Below are 27,024 nucleotides of genomic sequence, written 5' to 3'. Positions count from 1 at the left end.
TGCGAGTGTTGCTGCGGATCGGCCAACAACCATCATTATCATCATCGCCGTCGTCATCAACCTCCTTCTTCGGGAAGGCCGTTGATGATCAGCAGTCTCGTGTCAGTGGTGAAAAATTGGCCAACGTAGAAGAGAGAAAAAGCCAGCCCATAAAACACTCCGGAAAAGCAGGCGCTGTCGCTGACAGGCGAACTGCACAATCGTTCCAGCCATAGACACATTGTGGTCCGTCCGTGCGTGCTCTTGTGTTTATCTGGTCGTGGTGGTGGTGGTCGACACCAGCAGATGAGCGTATGTGTGCATAGATAGACAAAGAAGCAGGAAGAGTGCGGAGCGAGTTGGTGCGCGCAGTCAACACACACGGGACAAGTGGCACCGGAGCGAACGAGACAGAGCGAGAGTGAGAAAGACAGCAGGAAGTGCAAGCAGGAAGGCGATAGGCCCATCCGAGAGCAGCAACGGGTCTCCCCATGCGTGTATGTGCGCCGCGAGTGCGAAAGTGGTTGTGGCCCCGTGAGTGAGGTGTGTGTGCGGGATTGTGTGGTGTGTACAGCGCGTGATAATAGGAGGCCTCCTTCGTCGTTGCCCTCCAAAAACACTGCCGCCTTGTGTGTTCCTTGTTCCGAATGGCCGACAATGGTGCCGCTGCTGCAAATGTAAAGCACGGTGACGACGGTGGTCGGCAGCTCGAAAGTTCACTGAAAACGCTCAGAAAAATGTTCAACCCAAACAACGGCGCCCAGGGTGGCACGGCGGCCGGAGGCAGCAGTGGCCTCGGCGGCGGAGGCGGTGGCGGTAGCGGCAGTGGCACAGCTGGCTCGGCCGCGGCCACTGCGGCAGCACCAGTCGATCGTCTGAAGATGCTCTATCCGAACGTCAACGAGGCCGTCGATCCGCTGCCCCGCTCCTGGAGCTCGCAGGACAAGTGCAGCACCATCGGACTGACGCAAAACAATTTACGTGTTCACTACAAAGGTTTTTATCGTTCCCTTTTTCCTCATCACCACCACCATCATCACCCTGCTGCTGCTGCTGCTGGCCACTCGCAGACACTTTAATTCCATTCCTTTATTTTGGTGTCTAAATTTAGTACCCCCGTTTCTGTGTGTGGCGGACTCTGGCTGCTGCTCCGACTTTATTTTCCCCCGGCCCGTGTCTTCCTTTGCGCCGATACCGATACACCCGTCTCGCTCGCACGCTCTGTACCCTTCGAACGGCGACGGCGTCAGCAGCGTAGATATTTTTCCTCGAAATGGCAGTCAACCGGACGCAGAGAGGAGGAGGGTGCAAAGTTATGCGCGATATGCTGAGAAGCTATGCAATGCAGCGGGGTGCAGCAGCTCCAACGCCAACAACATTTCCTCTTGCATTAACGTGCGCGCTACTACGCCGTTCGTGTGTTGTGTCCTATGGTCACTTGGATTGAATGGTTACAGAAATCTGATGGAACAGAACAAGAGGAGGAGAGGCCCGATAGTTTCTACTTTGTCTCAGAGGGACACGTTCACTTTTTGTGCTGTTTGATGCGCCTACTGAGTTGACGTTGTTCGCGTTTGCTTTTTTGTGGCAAAATGTGGCAAAATGTGGCAAAATGTGGCAAGGATTAGCAAAGGAACCCCTTGAAACGATGGCAGCCAAACGTGGGGAGTCCATTTCGTCTCGTCAATCGTGGACAGACTTTCTGTTTCCCTGGCGGAGCTGTTCTTCGTCCCGTCCTGTGTGTGTGTACGTATGTTACATATGTTGTGTGCACTTTGTTGGTAAGGTCGATGGGTGATTTTAGTGTTCGCGGTTGCGAGAGAGAGAGATTGTTTCTGTGTGTGTGAGTGAGTCTTGAACAACACGCCAGTGACACGAGTGTGTGTACGCGTTTCTTGCGCAAATAATGATGGTTGACGGGGGAACACACGGCAAGCTTAGATACGTCGTAGAAGAACAGCACACTAGAGTGGAGCAGCAGCGCGCGGCTAGTCCTTTCACGGTGAGAGCAGAGCAGGCGAGTGCGAATGAGGAAAACGCCCGAGCGCGAGCGAGACCGATGGACCGATGTGAAGGGAGAAGGCGACCGAAATGATGTCACAAAGAAGTGGCGGCGAAGAAACAGAAATCAGCAGGTTTTGACGTTTGGCCCCGTGGTGTGGCCGAAGAAATGTTTGATCGTCATCGCCCCACAATTACACGCAGGAAAATAATTTATGAAACAATTCCGCGATTGGCATCGATTGTTCGACGAAGCGAAGCTGTGTGTCGCGTGAGCACCATTTTATGAATTACACCTTTATCATCGTTAAATGATATCCCAAAGTGTGATCGAAAAGGGAAATTAAAAGTTGAAACTCTTCTTCAACAACCCATCCCCAGGGGTCAGCAGATCCAGTTTTTCCAGTTGGAAAATGTGTGCATTAATTGAGAAAAGGAAAAAAACTTCCACTCGCGATGGCCCCTTCGCGACGCGTTACATGAATGTGTGTGCGTTGCTGCGCTGCGTGTGTCTGGGGATCGCGCATTAGGTTGCGTATCTACGACTGAAGGTCTGACGACGGATTAGAGCTCGCGGTTTGTAGTAAAACGCTAACAATGGCGACGACCACCGCAGCACATCAGCTGTTGTTCGTTAATTTTTCTCCCACCACGCGCACGTCGATGGAATCGATCAGAGCAACCTGTTAGGTCCGAACGAAAGAATTTCATGCGTTGGAAAACATTCTTTTGTTGCGTTGCTGTGATACGCCAATGTCCCTATTAAGGGCATGTTTGATTTGAACGATGGTCTGGCCGACTGACTGGCTGCGGAATAATAGGAAAAACGCGTCACGGTTCTCCGTGTACCGAGTAGGAGCAGCGCGAATGCGTGAGTGTGCGTGACGGCGTGGATCAAAACAATGAGACGTCGAAAGGTATCCTTCGAGCGCACACGCACACACGCCAGCTGTCAAATCCAGTACGCACACTGGCGCGCGCGCTGTATGTGTGTGTGCGTGCGCCTACAATGGCGAGCAACATAAATATGCTGAAAGAAAAACATACCGAGCTCACAGCGAGCGAGTAATGAACACAGCTTGGGGCGGACGGAAAGGAACGGGCGACTGTCGCTTGGGAGAGAAGGGGCGCTGAAACACGACCTCGATTACAAGTGCGGAGGCGCAGGAAATCGCCGCCGTCGATCGCCGAGTCGTTGTTGTCCGCCGTTCGGATGAATAATATTTGGATGTGCGTATCGACGAGTGTCCGCTACCCCCTTCCCACGGTTTTTACACCTCGCACACACACACAACAGATAGAGCCCTTCGTCGCACAAATGGTCGCGAATTGGTGGTGTGCCTGCCGAATGTGCGTACGAACGACGTCTTGGCCTGCTCCGATGTAAAATATGTCGTTTCTGTTTCGTTCTTTGTTTCGGCGCCTACTAGAGACCCTGTGTGTCACTCGTCACTTTTCCTGTTCATCCTTAATGGCGACGCGCACTGTTTGTTGGGCTACTCCATTACACTTCTCCGAAGGCCTGGGGGAGAGAGAGGGGCACTTGGTGCAATCATCGACGCCATTATTTACAACTGGGGTACCCCATTTCGAGTTTGTTATGCTCGCGGGGTACACTTGCTCTGTCACGCAACATAACGTAAGGGAATTGGAATGTCCATCTGTCCATCGTCGAGCGAGCGAGCAGCGCCTACTTCTGTTGTAGTCATCACGCTTTAGTGGCGTTTCATGCAAATATGCCTACTGTAGTTGCTCTGCAGATAATGCAAAGCGCAATATAATCGATTGTCGTTTCGCTTAACCTGCTGTCTTGTTTGTCTAAAGCGCTATGGTGCCCTAATTTCATGTCGATTCTTTTCTACCAGGATGATGTTAATCACCGTCCCCTCGCTCGCACGGGGTGAATCACTGACATTATCAGCCGATAAGCACAATGTATGGTTCCTTGAGGGAACTCAAAGAACGCCACATCTCGCTAACAAATGGCTCAGCCTATAGGCCCCCCCCCCGCTATCGGTTGCTGGCCGGCGTCCGCGGTCGTCGGAGATGCAAACCAACGATAGTGAACCTGTTTTTTCGCGATTTCCGCTGATACAGTTTCGTATTACGGCAAACGCTCGAAGAGCGTGTGTGTGCTGCGTCTTTGTTGTTTACATTTTGCGGTCGAAACCTTACACCACACAACGGTTGATGAGTTGCAGGATCTTCGTCCGCCGCCCCACCGCGCCGCGCCTGTGTGTGGCTCTGGAGCAGCTCTTTGTGTGGATTCAGCGCGATGGCTACGGACAGGTTTTGGACCACACTAACGCGTGTGTGTACGGACCAATATGGTGGGCGAGCTCCACTACACGCGTTGGTGTCGGTTGGTTACGACTGATCGCATTAGCTCTTTTAATCATGTCTCCACAGTGTGTTACATCGATCGTGTGCCGCCATGTAACCAGCTCCCGCGAGACAAGGTCGATAAAAATCAGTCACCACACCGGAGGTGGATCGGTCGTCAGGCAGTCAGTGGGGGTCTGTTCTGCATGTCGTTGCACTTTGTTCGATGTGGGGGGCACCACCCAATGCATAGACCAATCAATCCGGCCCAGGGAAAAAGGCAATCGAGATTACACGGCGCCTTTGCCGTTGCGCTGGGAAGGAACGAAACGTTCCATTTCATTGCACACAGATTAGTACACCTTTGAGTGACGTATTTTTCCACACAGTAGCCGTGTTCCCGTTATCATCGAGCGCGCGGGTCGGTTTTTGACCGATCCAAGAAACCCTTGTGCGCAGCGAAAGAGAAGAAAGTCCAGCCTCCTCAGCACAGCACAGCGCAACAAAAGGAGAAAACAAATAATTTCGCTTTCTATTACGCTTTTATATAATGGCGTGTAGTAGGCTGCGGATGATCCATTCCCATTTGCGAGACGGACTTGGACTGAACTATCCAAGTAGACACTAGTTTCTGTTGATCGCCAAGAAACGAGAGACATTATTTCGCATAGAAGTGCCTTTTTCGGGGGTTTCGATGAGCGACAAAACACGAACTCGTCGTGCGTAACACACACACACCCGTACGCGGTGGAAGAAGCCCCTTGCGTTGGGGCACGGAACGGAGCACAGTAACACGAAATGGGGGCTCGTGTTGCTCGATTTTCGTTGTTGCTGCCTGGCTGCTGGCCCCACACACGGGTGCGCCACAGAAAACAAACGGACTCAGGGCCACTTTTCAGACACACACACACTGCCGGGCGGGCGGGCGGTTGGCCTGTCTGCTTGCGCAATGTGGGTCACCACCACCGTTCCGTTTAGCAACGATTTTTCCATGACTTTGAACATTGGCCATTGTGAACGGGTGGGGTGGGGAGCCGATGAATCGGCTAATGAGGTGTGCTCTGTGGCACTCGATCGGCGGCGGGGACGTGACCATGCTTTGTGAGCACACGGTGTAGAAACAAAAGCGCACGTCTTGCGCAGTCGAGTGGGCTTCCTGGAAAGCACCATGGCCAAGTAGAACTCACTGCATAAATCGCTGAATTGGGAGACTAGAAGGAAGATCACATAACATAACCGAATCGTTCATCATTCACCATCCCATTCGCCGTGCTATAAATTAAATTTATCGTTTCCGTGTTTTGGGCCGTTGCAGGAATTGGCAAATCACACACGGATGCGGCCTCGGTGCGCACCGCGTACCCGATACCGGCGGCCTGCGGGTTGTACTACTTCGAGGTGAAGATCATCTCGAAGGGCCGCGACGGCTACATGGGCATCGGGCTGACACACACCAACTTCAAGATGAACCGGCTGCCGGGTTGGGACAAGCAGTCGTACGGTTACCACGGTGACGACGGTAACTCGTTCTGCTCGTCCGGTAACGGCCAACCGTACGGACCGACCTTTACCACCGGCGATATCATAGGCTGTGGCGTCAATCTGGTCGACAACACGTGCTTCTACACCAAGAATGGCCACCATCTGGGCATTGCTTTCAGAGACCTACCGGTAAGAACTGAGAAGAACGCACACACGGACCCAGTTCTTAATCCACGTCGCCTCATTTGTCTTTCTTCCTCACGCGCCAGCCCCGGTTATATCCGACCGTGGGGTTGCAGACACCGGGCGAGGTGGTCGACGCCAACTTTGGGCAGGAACCGTTCAAGTTCGACATCGAAGACATGCTGAAGGAGCTGCGCTCCGGGACGAAGGCAACGATCTACAACTTCCCCCTACCGGACGATCAGGGCGATTGGACGGTGATCTTGCACAAAATGGTTTCCTCCTACCTCGTGCACCACGGGTACAGCTCGACGGCGGAAACCTTTGCCCGGACCACGGGCCAGGTGATGCAGGAGGACATGACATCGATCAAAAATCGACAAAGTAAGCTCCCCCGGTGGGATCAGTGGGATAACGGAACCGGTCTTCTAATCCTTGTTTCTTTGCCAGAAATAATAAAACTAGTGCTTTCCGGGCGAATGGGCCAAGCGATCGAACAAACCATTCGCCTCTACCCGGGACTGCTAGAGTCGAACCAAAATCTGCTCTTCATGCTAAAGTGTCGACAGTTTATCGAGATGGTAAACGGATCCGACTTTGAGCTCGTAAGTTTGGTGCCGGCGCCCCCCATGTCGGCGAATGCCCATTTCTTCATGTCTATCTCACTCTTTCGTTCAGGGTACACCATCGTCCCGCACGAGCCCGGTTCAAACGTCGGTGATACAATCAACAAAAAGCTATCAGAACGGTAACACCATTATTCCGGATGGCAACGACAATCATGGATACTTAAAGAATAACGTCATCAGGTAGGGCTGGCACCATCTGGGGGTTTTCACCGGGAAAGCTACTGGTAGACTAATCGTTGCTGTTGTGTTTTCTAGTAACAATAATGCCAGCAATAATAATGGCACGTGCATCGAAGACGACTACTCGAACGACGTGGAGATGGAGAACGGCCACAGCAATAATAATAGCGCCACGAATGGGTACAAAAATGGTACCGCAGGGCGAACCAGCGCACCGCCGCCCGGGTCGGCCGACGCCGAGGACGACGTGGTGGACGAAACGAACGATGTGGACAGGGACGAAGATATGGGTAAGGGCAGCCTCGTTAATGTAATAACTTCCGCTGACCGGGACTCACTAACCGACCGATTCGATCCTCTCCTCCTGCAGACGTAGACTCCTCATTATCGCCAAATTGTAAAACGACGGCCAGTGCAGCGGCAGCAAAGTCGGGCGTCGAGCGGATGCTAGAGTTCGGCCGGGAGCTGTTCCAAATGAGCCAACGCCTGGAGAAGGAGCATGGTGTCAATGAAACTAATCAAAAAATGTTGGAGGTAAGTCACACAAGAGCCTCAATGTAATGTCGTTTCGTGATCCTCATGGCTCTCTTTTTATGTTCCAATCACGTTCCCGTGCAGGATGCATTTAGTTTATTAGCCTATTCGAATCCGTGGGCGAGCCCTCTCGGATGGCAGCTGAGCCCGTCGCGTCGCGAAGCTGTGTGTGCCGCTCTAAACTCTGCCATATTAGGTAAGAGTGTCTTTTTCGTATTAGGTGGTGAAGTGACCCTTTGGCGCGGCTCTTACCTACTTCTTCCCTTCTTTCGTAGAATCAATGAATTACTCCTGGCGGCCGCCACTGGAGGTGTGCATAGCGCACTCCAGCGAGCTGCTGCGTCTCATGTCCAGCTCATCGCTCGGTGCGTGCGCCTTCGTTAACGTCGACGATATACTTGCTCAGCATCAGCAGCATTGACTACGCCTGCAGCCTACAGCGCCTTACAACACCAGCAGCCAGCTACTGGAACGTCCCGTGGACCGGCATCGCCGCGCATAATATCTTCTATTCGAATATCTGGCAGACTTTTTTTTCTCTCGCGATCATCGGCAGGGCGAGACCATCGTGGAGTAGTGCGTGCTCCTTCTGGGTTACGAGACACCTATGGAATATAGGGACATTGTTGCGTTTTGTGAAACCTACCTGTAAACCTGTTCAGTGGCACATTGCCATCCGCGCCATGTTCACGATCGTTTAATGCTGCGCAACACTATTTTTGAATCAATATAATTTTCTATCGGGTATTCGGGCATCGTATTCCGCTCCAAAAAACACACACATCACACTACAACCCCCAGCATATAACAGAGCCTTTACATGGCGAGGGAAGCGGCAACGTGGGCAGCTCCTACTCACGATCGTTCCCCTCCCGCGATGCTGCTGCAACGGGACGCGGAACGGTCGAATTTGTAAATGTGTTCATATATTTTTCTTTTTGATTAACCTTCAAATCGTGGGACCGTTCGCGCCACCGTTCGTTTGGCCGTGTTCGCTTCTTGTTGCTACTCGATCAGTAGTTCGTCTCACTTGCTGCAAAGTCACTTGTTACGTTACCTTTTACAATCCCGCGGCGGATGATGCTTGTTCCCCTAGCGACCCGGCAATAAAATGGGGCGCCCAACGGGGAGTGCGCGAGGAGGTGCTCGGTGTGGGTATGGAATGAACGAAACAGAAAAGGGCCGGTAAACTGAGTGAGGATTCCCGTGATGAGTGATAATAACGAAGCATAAACACACGACTGTGGAAAGCTGGTGGAACCCGGAATGTAATATAAGAGCAAACAAATACTAATATCTAATTAAAAACTTAGCAACTAAACTGACCACACAAACCCGGGCAAGAAAAGAAGGAGAGGCGGGACTGTGTTGTGTTGTGCGTGATCGACCAGAGATATCGACGACGGGCAGACGAGGGAGAGTCTCCGGTGGGAAAACGTAGAACGGAAGCAAATCTCATGTAAATTGAAGCGAAGCAACGCGAATAGCGAAGAAAGTGGGCGCGTGCGATGGAACGGATTACAGACATAAGTGACTATTAAAGGTACATTAGGAAGAGTAGCAGACCGAAGAGTGGAACTTGCTTCAAGGGCGCGCGCCGATCGAGCACAGCGGTGATGATGATGATTCGGTTAGAGGCGACTCGTAGGGCGTTCATGTAGCGAAATAACTTCCAGATGTTGCTTGCCGTATTTTTCAAGCTCCTTGTTTTAACTGCAAGTTGCCAGAGTTATACTTTGACGTGTTGAAGGCGCATTGGCCCACGCAACAATTTCAAACCCCCACGACGATAGGGCATTGGATTTCCGATGCGCTAGATTGAGACTAGATGTTTTGCAATTTCCAGCACGACTAAAGATCTCATCTCTTCGTAGTTTAAACCCTGCTGGCTTCTTAGGACGAGTCGTGCGGCGTGCGCGGAACAAAACATAAATCGGATTTCAACGACACCAATAGCGTACTCTCTTGATGCCTGGTGCATCGAACCGACGGGAAAAGGGTTCGCGATCGCTTCCAAGACCGAGCTATTCTTGGCGTAGTTAGTAGAGCCCCCTATGCCCCTCTTCCGCCTGTGATCGCGGATGCTCACCAGGTATGACGGTAGGGCATGTCAAACCGAGGACCACAGGCCGGGAATTAGATGCAATCCTGTGTTTCGGTATTCTTTGTTCACCCAATGTTACCCAAATTTAGCTCTCAAAAGGGAGGGTCCCCAAGGGGGGCACTCCATAAGCAATAGACACGGAACACGCGAAACTTTGCAACCCGCTTTAGTTCAGGACTCATCCAGCGGCCCCCCCACAAACCTTGGCATGTGCAATTATATTCTGCAGTGCGGCGAAAGGATGATAGGAGAAGCGTTTTCTATTTGTTCGGCACACAACACTCCCTTTGCCGGCTGGCCAACCGGAGGACGCGTTGTTAAGGACTAGCAAGAGAGAATCGTCACTAGCGTAGATCACTTTGTGCATATACCGATTACTCGCTGATCTTCGGTCGGGGGCGATATTGATTGTTGATGATGATGATAACGAAAAAGCCGAAGGAAATGGAGGGGCGTTCGCCGGTCGCGAACCGAACCGATCGTTGTACTAAAACGCGAAACAAAACTGGTTATAAGAAGAAGGCTTAGTTTGGTAAGGTGTGTTTAGAGGTACAAGGTTTAGAATGTGCGTTAAGAAACACGGGGGATCATCATCGCTTCGTACAGAACAGACAATGATGAGCGTTCATTACCACCCACCCGCAACCCTACCCGATTGCGGCCCCCGGTCCCTGTGGCCCCTTCTCGGTCTCTGTGCCCTGTTCGCTGCGATCGTTACATGCTTAACCCCTCTGATCATATCTGATTCTACTGATTCCTTCAGAACAACACCACCTCCATTCGCTCTGCCCACTAACTGCTCGTTCCGGGCGAAAACAATGTGTCCACAAGCGATGGGACGCGTGACCAGGGGATGAGGCGTCGTGAGTGTGTAAGGAATAGGTTGTAAGATTTAAGATACGGATATACACCGGAGATCCGGGGGGCCCCGACGGATGAGAGAGCAGTAGGAGGGACGGGGCTTTGCGGATAATAACGGAAGCGTGGCCGCAGAGAGCACCGGAGACGGCGAGGGCGAAGGCTACAGTTAGGTTACATTTTTTTGTGAAATCACTGTGAATAATCAAGGAGCAGCAGCGCGCGCGCATACCGGGCAGCGGCGGCGGCGGCCGAGTGGTGACATCGCGAGCTCGCGGCCGAGGAAAACATAATAAAAACAAGTAAAATAAACATTTAATTTTAAACAACATTCGCTTTTGGCTGGTCATGTTTTGATTTGTTTCTCGTGTTTTCGCGATCATCGTTTAGTTTGGTTTTGGGGTGGAAAGAAAAGAACTGGGCTTAGCTTCGCCACCATATTGCGCGAGTTTTTTTGCTATCCTTCTAATCTTCTACATTAAAAACGAATGAGTAAAATTGTAATAGAAAACAAATGTTTTAACTACTATTATATCACAGCGTTAAGAACGGCCCTGGGGCCTACGGGGCCGACGATTTGTAACCGAATATCTTGTTTGTTGCCGTCACGTGTCGTCTTCCTTTGTACCCAGAATACATCAAACGTTTCTGTGTTTTGCATTTCTGCGGAGATTCTGTTCCTGGCATTTCGAAATTGGTAAGTGAATATTTTAGAGCACGTCGTCATCACTACGAAATCATTGAATGAGAGCCTCTGCCAAGGCGGATCGATAAAGCAAAGCGCGCTTTACCGCAACAGAGCCTCTGCCAGCAGCCGCTGAGAAAGGCATCTAATGTGAGCTGAGTTATTCGTAATTGAAAGTTTTTTTACGATACGAGATTGTTCTTGAAAATAGCTACATCCTAACGGAGCCCCTGTCGTGCAGGCTCTCGCTACGTGGCAATCCGACTAATTGCAAATCGAGTGATACAAGGATCATCAGTTCGTCCATGACTTTGGCCGTGCTGCTTCGTATCTGCTAGATTAACATACTTGAAATAGGGATATTTCGAGTTGTTCATTTACTAACTTTCTTTACATTCAGCCGAACGTGACACATTAAAATGTTTCCGCCGCGGTAGCGGTCCGTATTGGACATCTTCCTTTCCTCGTCAACTTTAATCGAAATATTGATTATTTGGCTTACCTTTTGTCCCTTCTTAAGAATGCAATCGCCTCCCAACGTTTCACCGCCGCTCGCAGCGCATTGAAACTGTTTCGAATATTATCTGTCATTACCATTAAACGGTCTCGCGGCAGTGTTCTAGTGTACATGTATCGCCTACAAATAATAATCAGTTGTAAAACAGTAATACGTTTTGCTTCCCTCGCCTCGAGAAGATATTGTCTTACGGTAGTGAACAAACAGTGTAACGAGTTCTTTCCGGGGTGATCCACGTACATTGCAGCCGTTAAACTTACCGCATAACAATAGTCAGTCATAACCATAGTTCAGGTTTGAGCGCTACACATTTTAAATGCATCCCAAACGACGGATGCAGTTCCCTTGATAGTTCCCCACTAAACCGCCTCTCGACAGCTGCAAAAATGGCCCGTTTCCTTCGTTACAAAACTTTAAAACTAAAGGTGCACTAAAAGAGCATAGCATCCTTTGTATCATCTATGTAGAGCCTCGCCAGCGGCAAATCGAAGTAGCCGCCGCATCCATCCACCTTACAAATATTTCCCCCCATTCGGGTTAGTAACCGTAGTGAACCGTCCGTAGCAACCATTGTTCAGTCTTAGCGTTACAGAATCGCCCCTTAATTGTCGCCATTTTCAAGTAATTACAATAGGGAATGTTTTCAATTCCATGAGTTACAAATGGAAGCATAAGAACTATTGACAACAACGCGAACGAATGGTGTTTAACTCTTGTTACGGCCACCTTACATTCGTTTCAGGTACACATACAATGGCGTTCTTATGAGTTACACGAATTTCCAGTCAACGGCAAGTCAATTATTGTGGGGTACTACTTTTCCCTAAGCTACGTTGATATTCTTTTACAGATAGTAACTGTCAGCGCGCGGCGCGTTACTGATCGATTGATCGTGCCTCTTTTCATCCGACTTTAGGTGTCTCGAGTTAACTGATCGTTTTGTACAAAAGAGTTTAATCTACACCTCGCAATATCTGGGGTTTGTCAAAATGTAAATTTATACAAAAAGCATAAATGTAAGATCTAGTACTCTGGAGTAGTTCAGTGGTGGCTCACTGGAATCCAGGTACATGATTTTGAACAAACACATCCTCTCCACGCTCCACGGGTTACAAAGAAATGATAAGTTAAGTCTAAAGCGGTAAAAAATACTTTTTACGCATCCAGAGCCACACACTAGTCCGGAAGTGGTCTTAGTCTACTTAAGGGTGTACAATTCATTTTCGCTCCGATACGATACTAACAAAATATAGACAGAATACACAACACGGTACACAAGATTTGAACATTTTTTTGTTTGTTTTTTCGTTTTTTTTCTCACTGATTACGTTTATAATTATTAATTTTTAAAAGAGGGTGTTTTGTTACATTCTTCTTTTCCGCCGCGAACCCGCCGACTGGACAGCCAAACAGCAGCAGCAGCAGCAGCAGCAGCATCAGTAGAAGTGGCAGCCACCGAAGGTCCTCTCCTCCTTGCCGCGAACAGGAACGACGAAGTGATCGAACAGGAGCCACTACCGCCACCACACATATACACGAAAACACGCACACACATACAGAGTGGATGAGGTCGCGTTGAGCACGGCAGGATATGCAGCACAACGGGAGGCTGGTGGTCACTGCTAAGGTGTGGTGCTGTTGTTCTGGTGCTGGCAGATGTTGTCACTTTGAAACCCGCAGGTCAAGATGAAGCCCCAAACGGGTCGGTTCCGTCGACGGAACGGATCGGAGCGAAGAAATGCGATGTCACTTTGCGTTTGTGTGTCCCAGGAGTGAGGATTGCGGTTAATGGCGCTGACGCCGGTGGATTGCAAAGGGGACAGAGGTGTGGTTTTGTGTGTGTGTTGCAGGTGTCTCGCTCGCTTATAGGTTGTATGTTTGCTACTTTTCTATACATATACTCATGCTCAATTTTACCGCCGTGAAGTCTACGGTAGAGAGTTCACTTTGTTACCATTCTAACTTTATATTATGCTTTCCCGGGGCTCACACTCATTTTCTAACCTTTTTTTAACACAAACACACGTTCTCTACTTGCGCTTTGGGACAGCGTAACGTGTTGGCCGTGTTTGCGAGCCAGCTCCAAATGGCAAGCGTGTATATTCAATGGGTGGAATACTTACTACAGCTTGCCGCTTCTATACTCTAACGGCTCCTTCGTTCCGTCTTAAAGCTAAAGACAAACGAAGTTAAGTGCAAACAATCATACGAAATCGATTACTGTGAGACACCTCTATCGGTTCCATCGGTTGTTGTTTTACCAAACCAAGGCAGGTTAATTTTGGTAATGCACGCAGAAACTATGTATGCGGTGTAAAGTAAACCAGGGTACTGTGAATGAATCCACCAACAGTACAGAAACACACAGACCGACACACAGATTTCCCGTTCGGGTCGATGATGAAATAAAATCGTTTCATCTTTAAATGATAGGAAAGCATCGAAAAGGGAAGGAATACGTAAAGTAATAAAATACTCTCTTCCAAATAAAATATTCGCTTCGTGCCCATGATGCTTTTTGTCGTAGGACCCCACAAACGATGGAGGGACGAAGGTTGAGAAGGTTAGGAGAGTTCGGAGCGGAAATTGGAAGGAAGGATTCTCAATGTCTGGAACGGTGTTCCTCGCGTCGCTCACGGTCACGATCGCGCTCCCGTTCACGGTCCGACGATCGGTACCGATCGTCATTGTAATAGCGCTTGGAGGAGCTGTCCGTCGCACTATCGGTTGCCGGTTCGGGCGTTTTTCTTGGGCGAGATCGGCGCGAGCTAGCGACAAGGTGGAAGAAAAAGAAAAACACGTTAGCGAAAACGGACAGGGAACCCTCGGAAGCGGTACCTAAAGCTGACAAATGAACAACGTAACGAGACCGGGATACTTTCACTTACCCTTCTCGTTCGCGGTCACGGTCACGGTCACGATCGCGATCACGCTCACGATCGCGTGAACGCTCACGGTAACGGGAGGTGGAGCGTTCGCGCCGTTGGCGACGGTGCGAACGTTCGCGCGACCGTGAACGCTCCCGGCGCGTGTAGCTCTTCGTTTCGATGCCGTGCAGAGTGTCCTGCAGCGAAACGATCAATATTTTGCACCGCTCATCGTGCGCCACCTTGGACTGTTTGATCAGCGAGATTGCGGTGGCGAGTGTCTCCGTCGCACTGGAATACTCGCCGGCGGCCGCGTCGGAGACGGCTCTGCGTTTTGAGGAAAAAAAGAGACCACAATGAGCCACAAAAGTACGCGGGACGCAGGGGACCGGCGATCTTACCTAGCGATCGCGGAACTGCTGACGGTCCGGTTGCGGGTCATAATCTCTTCAAACTCAGCCTCACTCAGCTGCGGTGTGATGGGATGCTCGGGAAAGCCGGGTCCAGGCGGTCCGGGTGGTTTGCCTCCTTGTTGCACGGGCCACGGATTACCGCGCGGCGGTCCCCCACTGCCTTGTGGGTTAAAATGGGCCGGCGGTCCTCCGCTTTGTGGCCCTTGTGGCCCCTGCGGACCACCATGGGGAGGCCCCACAGGTCCGGGACCACCGTTAGGATGGTTAGGCGGACCACCGCCCTGGTTGAAGAATGCCGGATTTACGTGCGGAGCCGGCCCCTGTGGACCGGGAGGCCCACCCATCGAGCCGGGGTGGGGACCACGCGGTCCGTGCGGACCACCCTGCATGTGGGGTCCGCCCTGTCCCGGGCCCCCAGGATGGCCACCGGGCGGGTATCCACCGTGCATGGGTGCCCTATTCCAATCGGGGCGCAGTCCACGTGGTATCCCATTCGGAGGTCCTTGGAACTGTACACAGTATGAAATGGACCAACAACAAAATGAGCAACAAATAAACAAAACGAACAAAGATCGTCAACTTGCCATCTGTGGTCTGTGCATGGGACCTGGACCTCCCGGACCGCCCGGTCTTGGGCCGTTCATGCGGGGCGGTCCGTTCCACTGGTTTTGATTCTGGAACCTAGGAGGTTGCTGTGGTGGGCCATTTCCCTGATGCATCGGTGGTCCCTGAAATGCAAACCGACGAGCTCGTTAAAACGGACCGCAAGAGCGAATGGGCCATTCAATTTCACCTGTGGTCTTGGGGGGCCTCCTGGTCCATGGTGACCCTGCATGTGCATTGGTCCGCCCATATGCGGGTGTGGTGGACGCATTCCGGGCGGCATGTTGGGATTCATCATGCGTGGCTGCGGACCTCCATGTCCACCGGGGCCACCCGGGCCACCGGGACCACCCGGTGGCCCTCCTGGACCACCCATCGGACCACCGGGCCCTGATGGGGGTGCCCCACCACCACCCCCACCCATCGGCATTCCGGGACCTGGTGGCCGGGGTCCATTCGATTGCCCCGGAGCCGGCGGCGTAGGTCGTGTTTTTTGCTGACTTTCGAACTGATTCAACGCCTGCTTGGTTGGCAGAGTGACGACCGGATTTTGACCGTGCAGCTCCTTCTTCGGCAGCCGCTCCATCACTAGCCGCATGCTGATCTCGGACCCGAGCGAAATCACGCAGAAACCCTTCGACTGGCCATTGGCGCGATTTTCGAAAAACTTCACCTCATGAAAATCGTTCACCCCGACGTCCGCCACCGAGTCGGCGATGTCCTGATCGGTGGTCCACCAGGGCAAATTGCCGACGTACAGCTGGTGACGGCGCGGGATGTGGCTGAGCGACCAGGCCCCGGGATGGTGGTGATACGAGCCGTTCGTATCAACGCCCTCGACCCGCTCGATCGATGGCCTATTGCCACCACCGACACTGCTGCGGTCGCCGGACGGAGCAATCACATCATCGTACAGGTCACCACTTTCGCCACCGTAATCATCCTGTAAAGATTGGCCACAAACACACAGGTTTGATAAATCGGCACCTTACCGTTCGGTCATTTTCCATTTTCCCTATCCCTCCGCACACACACATAAACGTGAGCACACAAAACTACACGGCACATACACACACACACACACGCTTCCACGCACATCCCGAATGGAACGAAATTTCGGTGGAAAACCGTAGCTGAAGCGTCGACTGATTTTCGTAGCAACTTACGTTGTTTTGTGAGTAATCCTGATCCAGGTCGTCGGCATACAGATCGATTTCAACGCCATCGGCCATCTTTCTCCCGTCAAGTGAACGCGGAAAGCGAACACTACGGCAACCGCACAACTCAATTCACACGGTCCGTCCGTCCGGGTACACCACTAGGGCCCCGTTTTTCTGTGCGATCCTTTGGCACAATCCACTCAATTCTAACACACCACCCACATTACTTGCACGGCGAAGTAAACAGCGGTGCGATGGGTCGCCCAAAACACTGACAACGCCGTGAAAATTGGTAATTTTACGCTCGATTCTCGCTTAACCCGCTGACCGAACCGATTGGATGCAAAATGCCGCTCGGCATCGGTGCTATGTTCGAGCTGTCAAAAGTACTTCACTTGTAACAACCGTGTCGAACCGGTTCAGATCAAGGTGTATACAGAGGCGGTTTAATATATAAAACTTTCGGATATTGATTTTAATTTAACCAAAAACGTGATTAAACTAAGAATGCTGAACGAACAACGGTCGCATCAACGCAATTGTAATGAATAATTGGTAAAATTACGACTAAAACAGATCAGGCGGTATGTTGAGTGGAATCTGACTTTCTCAATTCAAAACTCATCGCACTATACTTTCAATACCGTTAAATTACATTCAACTCAGTACAATATCGAATTTCAACAAACGAATCTGCGTTTTTTTGGTGATTTCTTGTTTTTTGTTTATTATGTTGGCATCTTTTCTAGCAAAACACTTCGCGGATAATTTCCCAGTGTCTCCACGAACGGCAGAGAGCGAGCGTTATGCCCGGCGAAAGATAGTTTAATCTTCTTCCTCTTCTTCAGCACCTCCGCCGCCACCACCCTGTCCCTTCTTCATGTTCTTCCTCTTGACGCGTCCCGGACGGCCAGCTCCGAACGGAGACTTCAGCGAGAAGTCGATGTGCTTCTGCGAATCCAGGCGAACGATGAACGAGGGAATGTTCACAACCTGCTTGCGGACTCTGCAGAAATAAAAGATTGAGGTAAAAGAGTTATAGGCAAGTGTAATGAAATGTCGAAGAAATGTAATAATCATAATATTTTTAACGATCAACGGATCGGTAACGGTCTAAAGGAGAACGATAACATTGTTTTCTTCGACGCGAGCGTGTTCCAAAAAGCTAACCAACCTTACATCACATCCAACTAAAACTTAGCACTATAATGACTTCTTAGCTATCACCATTTTCGAGTTCTAGAGCGGCTTCAAATGAATGTGTCGCAGGTTTTTCGGCCCTCTTCCTCCATCGGTTATGGGAGGTAAGGTTCCTAATGCGATATTTTCTATTCCCCAAGATAATTTATCGAGCAGTCGGGTGTGGCCATGGGGTTAGTGATTGCGAATTGGAAGAAAAACAATCTTGTTTCTACGAATCGACGATAATATAAAAAAATCTACCCAGATCATTCTTACATCGTCAAATTATGGCCATTAAGCGCATATCTGTTACCTCATCCGTTCGAAACGTGCGATGTGCATCAAGATTCAATGTCCGTCAGCTGCTGGCTGCGCTTCACGTGGACGCCGTTCTCATTGCAACGGCGGACGAACGTCCGATTCTCGTTCAATATTTCCTTCGTGCTAAAGCTTTTCGCTGTCGCACGTCGTAACGGAACTGTTTTAGTTTGTGTGAGGCGTTAGGTTATCGAAATTGCTTCCGATACCGCTAAGTGGCACTCACGATCATTTACGGAGGCAAGCTGCCAGCGCAAAATCTCTCTAGAGAACTGATAGTTATGCGAAGAAGAGTCGTCAGTACACGTTGGATGCACATGCGTTTCGTTTGTTGAGCTGAAAAGGCAAATGAGGTGCGGCACCACGAGGTAGCCTCAAAGATCGTGCTTACCGGATGTGTCTCTGGCGGATCAGCACACGTGCATGATGGTACGATTTGGCCAGGCCCAGCTTGAAAACCTGGGTCTGCAGACGACGCTCAAGGAAATCCTCGATCTTCAGACCGAGAACGTAATCGAGCTTCATGCGCGACTCATCCAGCACACCGATTCGGACCAAACGGCGCAGCAGAGCGTTACCTGAAGCGAAAAACAACCTTTGCCATCAGTTCACGATTATCTTAGACTAAGATTACGGGGAATTAAGGATCATTCATCGCAACGTGTTCAGCTACCGCACTTCAGACGGATTTTTTTTACTTTCAACAATAAACTATTCTGCCAAGAGGTGTCAAAAATTGTAAAATGTTACTTCATCATTGGTTTGTGATCGGATTTAGCGAGTTCATGGTGCGAACCATCCTCTTACCTTGGAACAGACGCTTCTCGTCCTTCTCTTCCAGCGTGAGAAGCTCACGAGCGGCCTTACGGATCTTGGCCAGCGTGTACTTCACACGCCACACCTCACGCTTGTTACGCAGACCATACTGGCCAATAATTTTCAATTCCGCATCGAGGCGCGGCTTCTCGAACGGACGGCGCGGAGTAACGTAGGTCTTGGAGAAGACCGAAGGAATACGGTGATTAACCATTTTTGCTCACCACAGCCCAACACGAACGTGTTGCCTCGTTGAACTTCAAGCACGGAAAGAGATCGAGCCGCGGCCGACCGGAAGCAGCTAGTGACGGCTTGAAGCGAGTTGCCACATTGACAGCTCTTGACACATTTTATAGCATATTTTTATAGTAGATGCTGTGAAATTTTCTACAAAAACACCCCGATCCCCGATACAAGAAAGATGATAAAATTCATAACATTATTGCGATTGATGCGACGATGGTTGATTGATTATATTGCGTCGGTATGTGCGAAAAAAGCGAATATATCGCAGATGTAAATGCTGTGAGATTGTCTGACAGCAATTCAGAAAAGGACAATGTCAGAAATGACATTGTCTGACAGCACTGTACTGCAATGACACTTACGCATTTCTGACATTATTATTGTTTACTTAGCAATGAAGATAACGGAACTAAAGTTTTTGTTGATAATTTGTATTCCCTGTTTTTTACTATTAAGTCGTGTTGGTTGCAGCAATTCAACAGTTGAACACCATGAGGTTCACATCGAGCAACTTGATGATGTTCACATCGAACATAGTAATACACAATTGGGTAAGCAATTTTATCAAAATATCAGTACCCATTTGAAACATTGTTTCTTCACAACACTTAGCAACGGCTCGGGAATCCGTGGAGCTGCTTGTACCGAAGAATCTGAAGATGAATGATATCAACGATTATCACGAAATTGTGCTTCCCGCTTATTCGAACACTCGCATCCGGCTTACACATTATGCCGAAAACACGGACAAAAATGTTGGCTACGCATTGGTGCAGCTAAATGCCTACGAATATAACGTTACTCTCAGCTACAACAGCACCCTCGTCGACGGTGGCCATCTGACGGGACAGAATCTGGGTTTGGTGCTGTACGGCGATGGAGATCTGTGGGCTTTCAACCTTGATCCAACGCAACCGGTATGGGTTTCGCTTGTGCTGATGATCTACAATGCTTCCGCGCCGGTGCCCGGTGGCTGCAATTTGGAGTTTCCCGTCGAAACGTCTCCGATTTTAAACCTTACCGTTACGCCGGACATCATTGTCATTGATACGCCACCGGCTGCCGTAGCTCGCGCCTTCCAGGACGCGAAGAATGCGTGCGGCAAAGCGCGACTTCAGTACGAATCGTACTACAGTGTAATGGCCAAACATGATTTCTCGCTGAAGTCCTACTTCAACGCAATACGATCGTTAATTAGCTATGCGAACGCCAAAGCTAACGGGCATCAGAACACACTGAGCAGCCCGCTGCAAATAAATCGCCACGAGTACGGCCGACAAACCGGGCGGGGCATGGTGTTCGTCACGGTCGTCATCGATCCGGTCCATCGCGGATTTTCACTCTACGTACCAACATACTCTTACTCCTGCCAGCCGTTCATCGAGCTTCCCGAATGCTACGGCCACAGCATTCCGTGGCGCATACTGGCCCTAATGATCACCTGCTTAGCCGCGCTGGAGATTGTCGTCGGGTGGCTGCCGGTCATTGTGAAGAGCCCCATCCTCACGGGATTTCTGTTCGTGTTGCTGGGGATATTGGGCCTCCAACACGTGCCAATGCTTTTGCCATCAGCGACGCCCTTGTTAATGGTTGCGTTTATCGTGGGAGTAGCGGTTGGTTTGCTGCTGGCAATGTTTGTACCACAAGTCTCACGTATAGTGTGTGCCTGCATCTCTGGGTATCTCATCATGATCACGCAGATTGGTCTCATAAGTAAGTGTCCTGGTAATACGCTTAGAACTGGCTCAGCTTTGACCGTATCTCTTTCGTTTCTCAACAGACGGCAACTACTACACCATTCCGAACATCTCATTCTACATACTGCTCGGAGGCTGCTTTATCGGTATCTTGCTCAGCTTCACACTAAACATTGTGCTCATTACCCGATCGGTAATCTTCGGTGCAATTTGCCTCTTCTACGGTATCAATGCGATGTTTAGCGGCCGACTCGACTATCCGTTACGGCACCCGTTTCACCGACTGTATGTGCCAAATTACGAAACGGTTCACTACGATCCAGGGGTAGATGAGATTGATTGCGCGGCGTTGGCCGCGTTCACGATCATTTTGATCGTTTGTCTGTTTCTGCGATCGCGCTACCAACCGAATACGGTTCAGAGCGACTTTGAGTTATCGTGTGGCGCGGCACACATGGCGGAGGACGACGATCTGACACATTCGAGCGCGGTCATCGCGGCGGATGATACGACCGCATATGAGCGGTTTGGCCATGAACAACCGATCATTACACGCTGGGTCAGTGGCGAAGATGATGTGTTTGAATCTCCCGCAAGTAACTCCCGCTTCTTCCGGCGTCTTATGCGGCAGTCGGCCAGAAGATAACCCTCAAAGCCGTGATCTGATTTGAATGCCGCGATCTGACGAGGGTAGTAAGTGTATCGAAAGGGCAGCGTACTGATTATTGGAAGTATTTCTGCGTTATAGAGCGTACCTCCTGCTGCTAGTTTGTAACTCCTTTGAGAAATCGATCTGATTACATTAAAATTTCATTTCAAAGTAAATTTACATTGTAATAAACTCTATTATTCATACGAGAAAGTCTTGCGGAGCGATTGCGTATTTCGTCTTGCAAATATCAAAAAGCGGAACCGAATGAAAGCAATATATATTTCGAAAAGATTTTTACCGCCTTTTGGATGTTTGACCGGCTGGTACTGAAACATTCATTAATTCGTTGCCCCGTTCAACCAACCGCTCGCCGCGATGAAGACAATAAAACAAAAGGAAATTCCCGCCGCGGGACACCTTAATAAAATGGGTATTTAGGCAGTGATTGGCCGTAGGCACCAAAAGCAAACAGTACCATTCCAGTACCACGTGAAGAATGCCACCGGACCGGAGCCGTTCGTCATCGTCCAGACAGTATGGCGTTAAGGGAATTCCACCTTCCAGTCCCAAGTCCGCCGCCGCGCCGTACGGGATCTACCATTAACTTGCAATTAATCACTTGCGCCAATCTGTTGCCGGGTCGGGGAGGCATCGTCCGTCCACCGCGTGTCTCTCTCGAGTGTCAATCCACGTCGCGCTGGCGCTTTGGCCGCTGGCGATAGAACCGCGCCGGGGCGACCCAAGGTTCGAGCACGGAGCTGCTTGTAGTTGCAGAAAAAGGGGGCGCTCTCTTTTCTGCGGAGCATTCTGTGCACTCGGCGGAGGTCGGAGCGTTTAAAGCTCCGCGACCAGTTTAACGGAAAGAGATACGCCGGTTGCGGCGGCGATGGGCTGACGGGATTCGCTTTCATTAATCTTGCGGGAATATTCGGTACAACTCAATTAATCATTGCCCCCGCGCGTCGCTGGCTCTCAGCGTCACGCCGGGGCCACGCGGGCGACCACGCCGTCGCCGGTGGTCGCGGGGCCCAATTTACAATGTAAATGCTCTGCTTGATGTGATTGTTTGTTCGCTTTTAATTGGATTTCCAGAAACATTGCCACGGTTTGTCCATTGCGCGGATCGATCTTTGCGATCTACCCGGCACCGCGGTGCGGCGGATGCGGATCGCTGCACATGCAAACGGCCGGACGCGGCGGAACGGCGAAGCATTCTCAAAGTAATGGCCGAGTTTATGAGAAAGTTGCACGTTGATTGAAGTTTTGTGGCTCCCCCGAATCGTCATAATTGAATCCGAGCGCGAACCGAAATGATGGCCTTTCGCTTTTGAAGCAGTCGATCGATTTTGATTGCCCACGTGGCCATCATGGTTGGGGGGCATTCAAGTAGATGCTGAAATTGTGGCAGGAAGAAAAGAATGGTTACTCGCGGTCGCCAAGACGCGTTAATTGATTTGTTCTACAACGAAAGTTGATATTTAAACATAATAGCATAAATAATTGGTCAAAGCTTTCGGTGTCGCTCGTTGAAATCTTTTCCACGCCAGAATCGTACAAGCTTTTCAAGGGCAAGATGGGCTCGTGGGCGATGAAAAGAGACAATGAAATGAAAGGCTCGCCGCTCAATCACGGAGGCGGAGTTATGCTACGCAGCATAAAGCTCTTTCCGATGCCGCGCTACATCTAACCCTTTTGGTTTCGTGTAGCATCGCGCGTGTAGCAAATTTCCCCGTCCCGAGATCAAGAGAGAGAGCAAAATCCGGAGAGCGGAATGAGATTCTTGATCCCCGGCATTCCGATTCATGGTACGCGAGCGTCGGAGAAGTTGCTAGATGAACCGGTTAGGATGATGAAACAAACAGATGTTCGCGGCTTTCGTCATCCTGTCTGTGGCTTCCTTTTTTTCCGCCGCCGTTTTTTCGCATAATGAACTCTATTATTAAGTTGATCCGTCTGGTGCAGCAAAAAGGAAAGAGGCGAGAAACGGCGGGATCGAAAAGAATCTTCGGCGGGACATGATAGAACATGCGTTGTCATGAACATGCGTGTCGCACCTTCTTCGCCTGGCCTGGAGAGCTGCTGGACCTATTAGTCAGCGGCGGGGTTCGTCGTCGTCTGCGCGACACTTTTGGCCGATGTTTTTGATATAATTTATGCGCGATTAACGCACCATGATAATTGGCGATATGTTAGCTCGTTAATTAATTAAAACCTGCCCTAACAAGCGACGCACGGCCATCGCGGTTGCTGGCGAGAGAAGGACAGCTTTCGAGACGCATTCGTTATGTTACTTCATCGGGTGGTAATTCAATCGTAGAGATGGTTCAGAGTTCGAATGGCTCCAATCTACCGGTGAAATATGGGATCGACCACCAGCTCATCAGTACTTTATTAGCCTTCATTCTTCTGTCTATGTAAATATTGTCACTGTTTGATTGTTATTGATTTGTAACCTACGCCATTGGCCATTCGGATCGGAATCGAGTGCCGCTCGGGGCTAACAGCTCCATTGGCCGAAAGATTGATCTTTATTCGATTATTATTATTATTCGATCAGCCCGGATCGAGTGGGCCACCGCCGCCGTCGCCGCCGCCGGGTGGTAGCCATTCCAAGTGGTCGCACACTAATCGAGCGGTAAGCAGATTTGTCCGCTTATGACGGGGCATGTTTTATGCTAATCATCCGCGGCCATTCTTCAGCGTTTCGAACGCGAACGGTAAGGCGATGTAATCTGATGGCGGTCCGTGGCGTCGCGGCCGCCCCGCGGCGGGTTCACACTTTCGTAGGCACACACACCGATGGTATCGATTCGGATGCACATTCGTGGCCGCATCGATCCCGCGTGGCCTCCCCCCGGCCCGGGCCCTCGCCCTGGGACCAATAAAACACGGTCACTTGGGGTTTATCGTAATCCGGCACCGAGTGATCGTTAATAAAACGGATGCTGGGCTGACTGGCCCACTGGGGACCCAGGGCTGCGGGGTCTCTGGGCTGTTCCCAGCCAACGAATGTTGATGGAATGTTCGATCTGTTTTTTATGGCAAAGAAACAAAAAAACGCCTTAAGTAGACCCTAAATTGGGGATCGTGGGATTTGTCACTCGCGCGGTTCGCTTTCGTGGGCATCCGTTGCAGCTGACGTGAACCCGATTTTTAAAAGTGGCCACAGGAAGCTTTACCGATCCTTTGGACCCTCTCGGATGCATTCCTCAACAGAATGCGCCGATAGTCAGTCTATTCTTTCAATAATTGTAAGCATTATTGAAACTTCTCAAAAGAATATGCAATAACGGTTAATGTTGAACGATTTGGCTCTCTCTCATTTGAAAACAACATTGATTGCATCGAATGGCCTTGGATTCAATGCACTTTCCGCAGTGCCGCAGTCGACGGTGAACAAACCGTAATTAATAAAGGAACCCTCTGATTAGATTTAATTAGCTTCCCACGTGCCGCGTTGTTTTCGGCTAGTGTTGCGTTTCCGATTTTGTGTGTGTGTGTGCGTTGTTTTGGGCGCCCCTCCGGCCGTGGCGCTTAGACACTCCGCTTATGCAGCAACCGCACATCACCGCGAGCCGTCGATCGATCGTCGAGCGACTTTCCCTTTTTTCGGTTCGCTCCCGGCCGCCGGGCTTTTCGCGCAATTTCCCAGCTTTTCTTGCGACCGGCCTTTCCCTTGCGCCGTCGATGGCGTTAGTTTTCTTAATTTTGCCTACCCGCAGCGGCCCTAGCACGGCCACGACACCGCTCGTCGTAAGCTCCGCCGACGGTAGTTTGTAATTAAAAGCATCGCCGGCAGCGCCCAACGCGAGGCCCAGTGGATGGTTTTGGTGAAATTCAAATTTCTATTTGCCATCGGGCGCCATTTTCGCATGGAAATGGCGCCCGGCGCGTTGTGTGAATGTTGCTTGTTGCGTTAGTAATTAGAAAGTGTTACTCCCCTTCGGGCCTCAGTTCGGCAGCGTTTGGCGTGTGTTCGGTGTAATTATCAACAAAGCGGACACAATAGGGTTTCCGCGGGTGCACCAGGCTTTTGGGTGGTTGTTTCCTGTGCGCCTTCCACCGGGTGGGCGCGCTGAAGGTTCGTCCGCAGTGTTTATGCGCCGATGCGCTCCCGCTCCGAGAGGAAATATTTGGCGGGAAAATAAGGCACACCATCATCATCATCATCATCATTGGCATCGGCTCGTTAGGCGCGCCGTTTAAAGAAAAATCGGAGAATGGCCGAGATAAACTGTACAGTGCATAGAAAAACGCTTCCTCTATCCATCCGGTAGCCGATGCGAATTCCGTTCGCACGTATTTTCACGTGGCGATTCAACGAAGCCGAAAGTGGTGCGTCTGTTCTGTTGTCCATTTTATGCTTTGAATTAATAGTCTATCCTCTCTATTGATAAACATTACAAACATTAGCATAGTCACTCTGATAAAAATAAATACACAAAACATCGCAAACGGAAGCAAAATTCAAGATTGAAATGGAAAGAAAAGAGGCCTGTCGGGAACGCGCCGGATTATCACGTCGACAATTATGGACGTGTAAAATAGATTAGTGTGACATGTGGGCGAAACCGCGGACTAGTCGACCACATACCAGATGATTGGGGTGCGGGGCAGACAGCTCGCGACCCGACCCAGACACTGGTGCCTAGCCCGGACTGGGGTCTGGGGCCGGGAAGTGTGTTATCGATTATTTAATTAAATGACTTGACATTGTCCCACTGGCTTGGCTGGCTGGCTGGGTGGCGGGTTGGTGGGTTGTCGTCGTCACCTTGTGTCGTACATGTGAGCGTTTTATTGATTAATCACGCACTGGCACGTCACCTGTTTCGCGTGTGAATGTCCTGCCGAGTTGACAGCAGCTCGCGGCTCGACCTGTGTAAGGAAGTGTTGCGATCGGGCAACCCATTAAAGTTAAATTCAAAATAATTGCCCACCAGTGCTGCACACTACATCTCGCGGGACACACACACCATTCGCTTCGCGTTTGTATCCCCGGTATCGATCGAAATTAGGTGTCCGCTTTTTTGTTTTGTTTGCCGCCGTTTGCATATCGTCATAATGTTATTCGCCGCCGGTCCGTTGAGATTACTGTTTTTGTTTTTTACAACCTCAACCACCATTACGGGGGCCTTCGGGGGCGTGGGAATGTTCCTTTTGGCTGCCAGGCTCCTAGAATGGGCCTGGGCCCAGGGGTTCGTGTGGTGTGTTGGGTGTGATAGGTTGCTAACAGGTTTTTATCAGAGCAATTTATCCGTCCACTTCGCTAATGCCAGATCCTGGCCCCCCCGGGGTGGTTGACCGACCGACCGTTGGTAGTAACTGTCAAGGTTACTGTTGCGGCGCGCCGTATGACGAATGGCTAGCAATACGTCACCCCCATTCAGGTGACAGATCGATCTCCCGATGTTCCGTTTTGGAGACTACCACGCAACGCACCGTAATTGTGGCGCTTGCGGAAACTTTGGACCTTTAGTTTGGCACAACAATCGGCCGATCGGCTCCCAGTCAGCCCCCCACAGTTGACAGTGACAGAGGCCGATGGCGATCAAATTTTCAATTTCATACATCAATCGAACAAGCCGTCAATTGGCGG

The 27,024-nt window shown here is 50.5% G+C and overlaps 4 protein-coding genes across 4 annotated transcripts; 2 read left to right on the top strand and 2 right to left on the bottom strand.

Moving 5' to 3' along the window:
- The first annotated feature begins 273 nt into the window (after nt 1–273).
- Nucleotides 274–10,566, top strand: LOC128268626 (ran-binding protein 9). The gene is made up of 9 exons (XM_053005761.1): nt 274–975; nt 5,618–5,973; nt 6,054–6,351; nt 6,418–6,572; nt 6,646–6,776; nt 6,852–7,066; nt 7,147–7,310; nt 7,395–7,506; nt 7,586–10,566. Exons 1-9 carry the CDS (start codon nt 627–629, stop codon nt 7,729–7,731), a joined length of 1,926 nt encoding a protein of 641 aa, XP_052861721.1. The 5' UTR covers nt 274–626; the 3' UTR covers nt 7,732–10,566.
- Nucleotides 10,567–12,806: 2,240 nt separating this feature from the next.
- On the bottom strand, nt 12,807–16,664 carry LOC128277534 (cleavage and polyadenylation specificity factor subunit 6-like). Its single transcript, XM_053016007.1, has 6 exons — nt 16,524–16,664; nt 15,548–16,300; nt 15,339–15,482; nt 14,743–15,263; nt 14,363–14,668; nt 12,807–14,242 (listed from the first exon to the last, which is right to left on the bottom strand). Exons 1-6 carry the CDS (start codon nt 16,587–16,589, stop codon nt 14,077–14,079), a joined length of 1,956 nt encoding a protein of 651 aa, XP_052871967.1. The 5' UTR covers nt 16,590–16,664; the 3' UTR covers nt 12,807–14,076.
- Nucleotides 16,665–17,197: 533 nt separating this feature from the next.
- Nucleotides 17,198–19,125, bottom strand: LOC128269216 (40S ribosomal protein S9). Its single transcript, XM_053006618.1, has 3 exons — nt 18,825–19,125; nt 18,409–18,595; nt 17,198–17,523 (listed from the first exon to the last, which is right to left on the bottom strand). The coding sequence occupies exons 1-3, from the start codon at nt 19,045–19,047 to the stop codon at nt 17,343–17,345; spliced, it is 591 nt and encodes a 196-aa protein (XP_052862578.1). The 5' UTR covers nt 19,048–19,125; the 3' UTR covers nt 17,198–17,342.
- Nucleotides 19,126–19,473: 348 nt separating this feature from the next.
- Nucleotides 19,474–21,591, top strand: LOC128267054 (transmembrane 7 superfamily member 3-like). The gene is made up of 3 exons (XM_053003845.1): nt 19,474–19,630; nt 19,692–20,792; nt 20,860–21,591. The coding sequence occupies exons 1-3, from the start codon at nt 19,474–19,476 to the stop codon at nt 21,420–21,422; spliced, it is 1,821 nt and encodes a 606-aa protein (XP_052859805.1). The 3' UTR covers nt 21,423–21,591.
- Nucleotides 21,592–27,024: the final 5,433 nt, after the last annotated feature.

This window comes from Anopheles cruzii, chromosome 2, assembly GCF_943734635.1.
Source record: "Anopheles cruzii chromosome 2, idAnoCruzAS_RS32_06, whole genome shotgun sequence".
NCBI lineage: Eukaryota > Metazoa > Arthropoda > Insecta > Diptera > Culicidae > Anopheles > Anopheles cruzii.
This window is presented reverse-complemented; position numbering and strand designations above follow the sequence as displayed.

Coding starts and splice junctions, on each gene's coding strand:
- LOC128269216 (XM_053006618.1), bottom strand. CDS start 19,047: ATGGTTAATCACCGTATTCCTTCGGTCTTCTCCAAGACCTACGTTACT. Junction 18,596..18,824: donor CGAGAAGCGTCTGTTCCAAG/GTAAGAGGATGG, acceptor TTTTCGCTTCAG/GTAACGCTCTGCTGCGCCGT. Junction 17,524..18,408: donor ATCCGCCAGAGACACATCCG/GTAAGCACGATC, acceptor TTATTTCTGCAG/AGTCCGCAAGCAGGTTGTGA.
- LOC128267054 (XM_053003845.1), top strand. CDS start 19,474: ATGAAGATAACGGAACTAAAGTTTTTGTTGATAATTTGTATTCCCTGT. Junction 19,631..19,691: donor ACATAGTAATACACAATTGG/GTAAGCAATTTT, acceptor CACAACACTTAG/CAACGGCTCGGGAATCCGTG. Junction 20,793..20,859: donor CACGCAGATTGGTCTCATAA/GTAAGTGTCCTG, acceptor GTTTCTCAACAG/ACGGCAACTACTACACCATT.
- LOC128277534 (XM_053016007.1), bottom strand. CDS start 16,589: ATGGCCGATGGCGTTGAAATCGATCTGTATGCCGACGACCTGGATCAG. Junction 15,483..15,547: donor GAGGCCCCCCAAGACCACAG/GTGAAATTGAAT, acceptor TTTGCATTTCAG/GGACCACCGATGCATCAGGG. Junction 14,243..14,362: donor CGTGACCGCGAACGAGAAGG/GTAAGTGAAAGT, acceptor CCTTGTCGCTAG/CTCGCGCCGATCTCGCCCAA.
- LOC128268626 (XM_053005761.1), top strand. CDS start 627: ATGGCCGACAATGGTGCCGCTGCTGCAAATGTAAAGCACGGTGACGAC. Junction 976..5,617: donor TTTACGTGTTCACTACAAAG/GTTTTTATCGTT, acceptor GGGCCGTTGCAG/GAATTGGCAAATCACACACG. Junction 6,777..6,851: donor TTAAAGAATAACGTCATCAG/GTAGGGCTGGCA, acceptor TGTGTTTTCTAG/TAACAATAATGCCAGCAATA.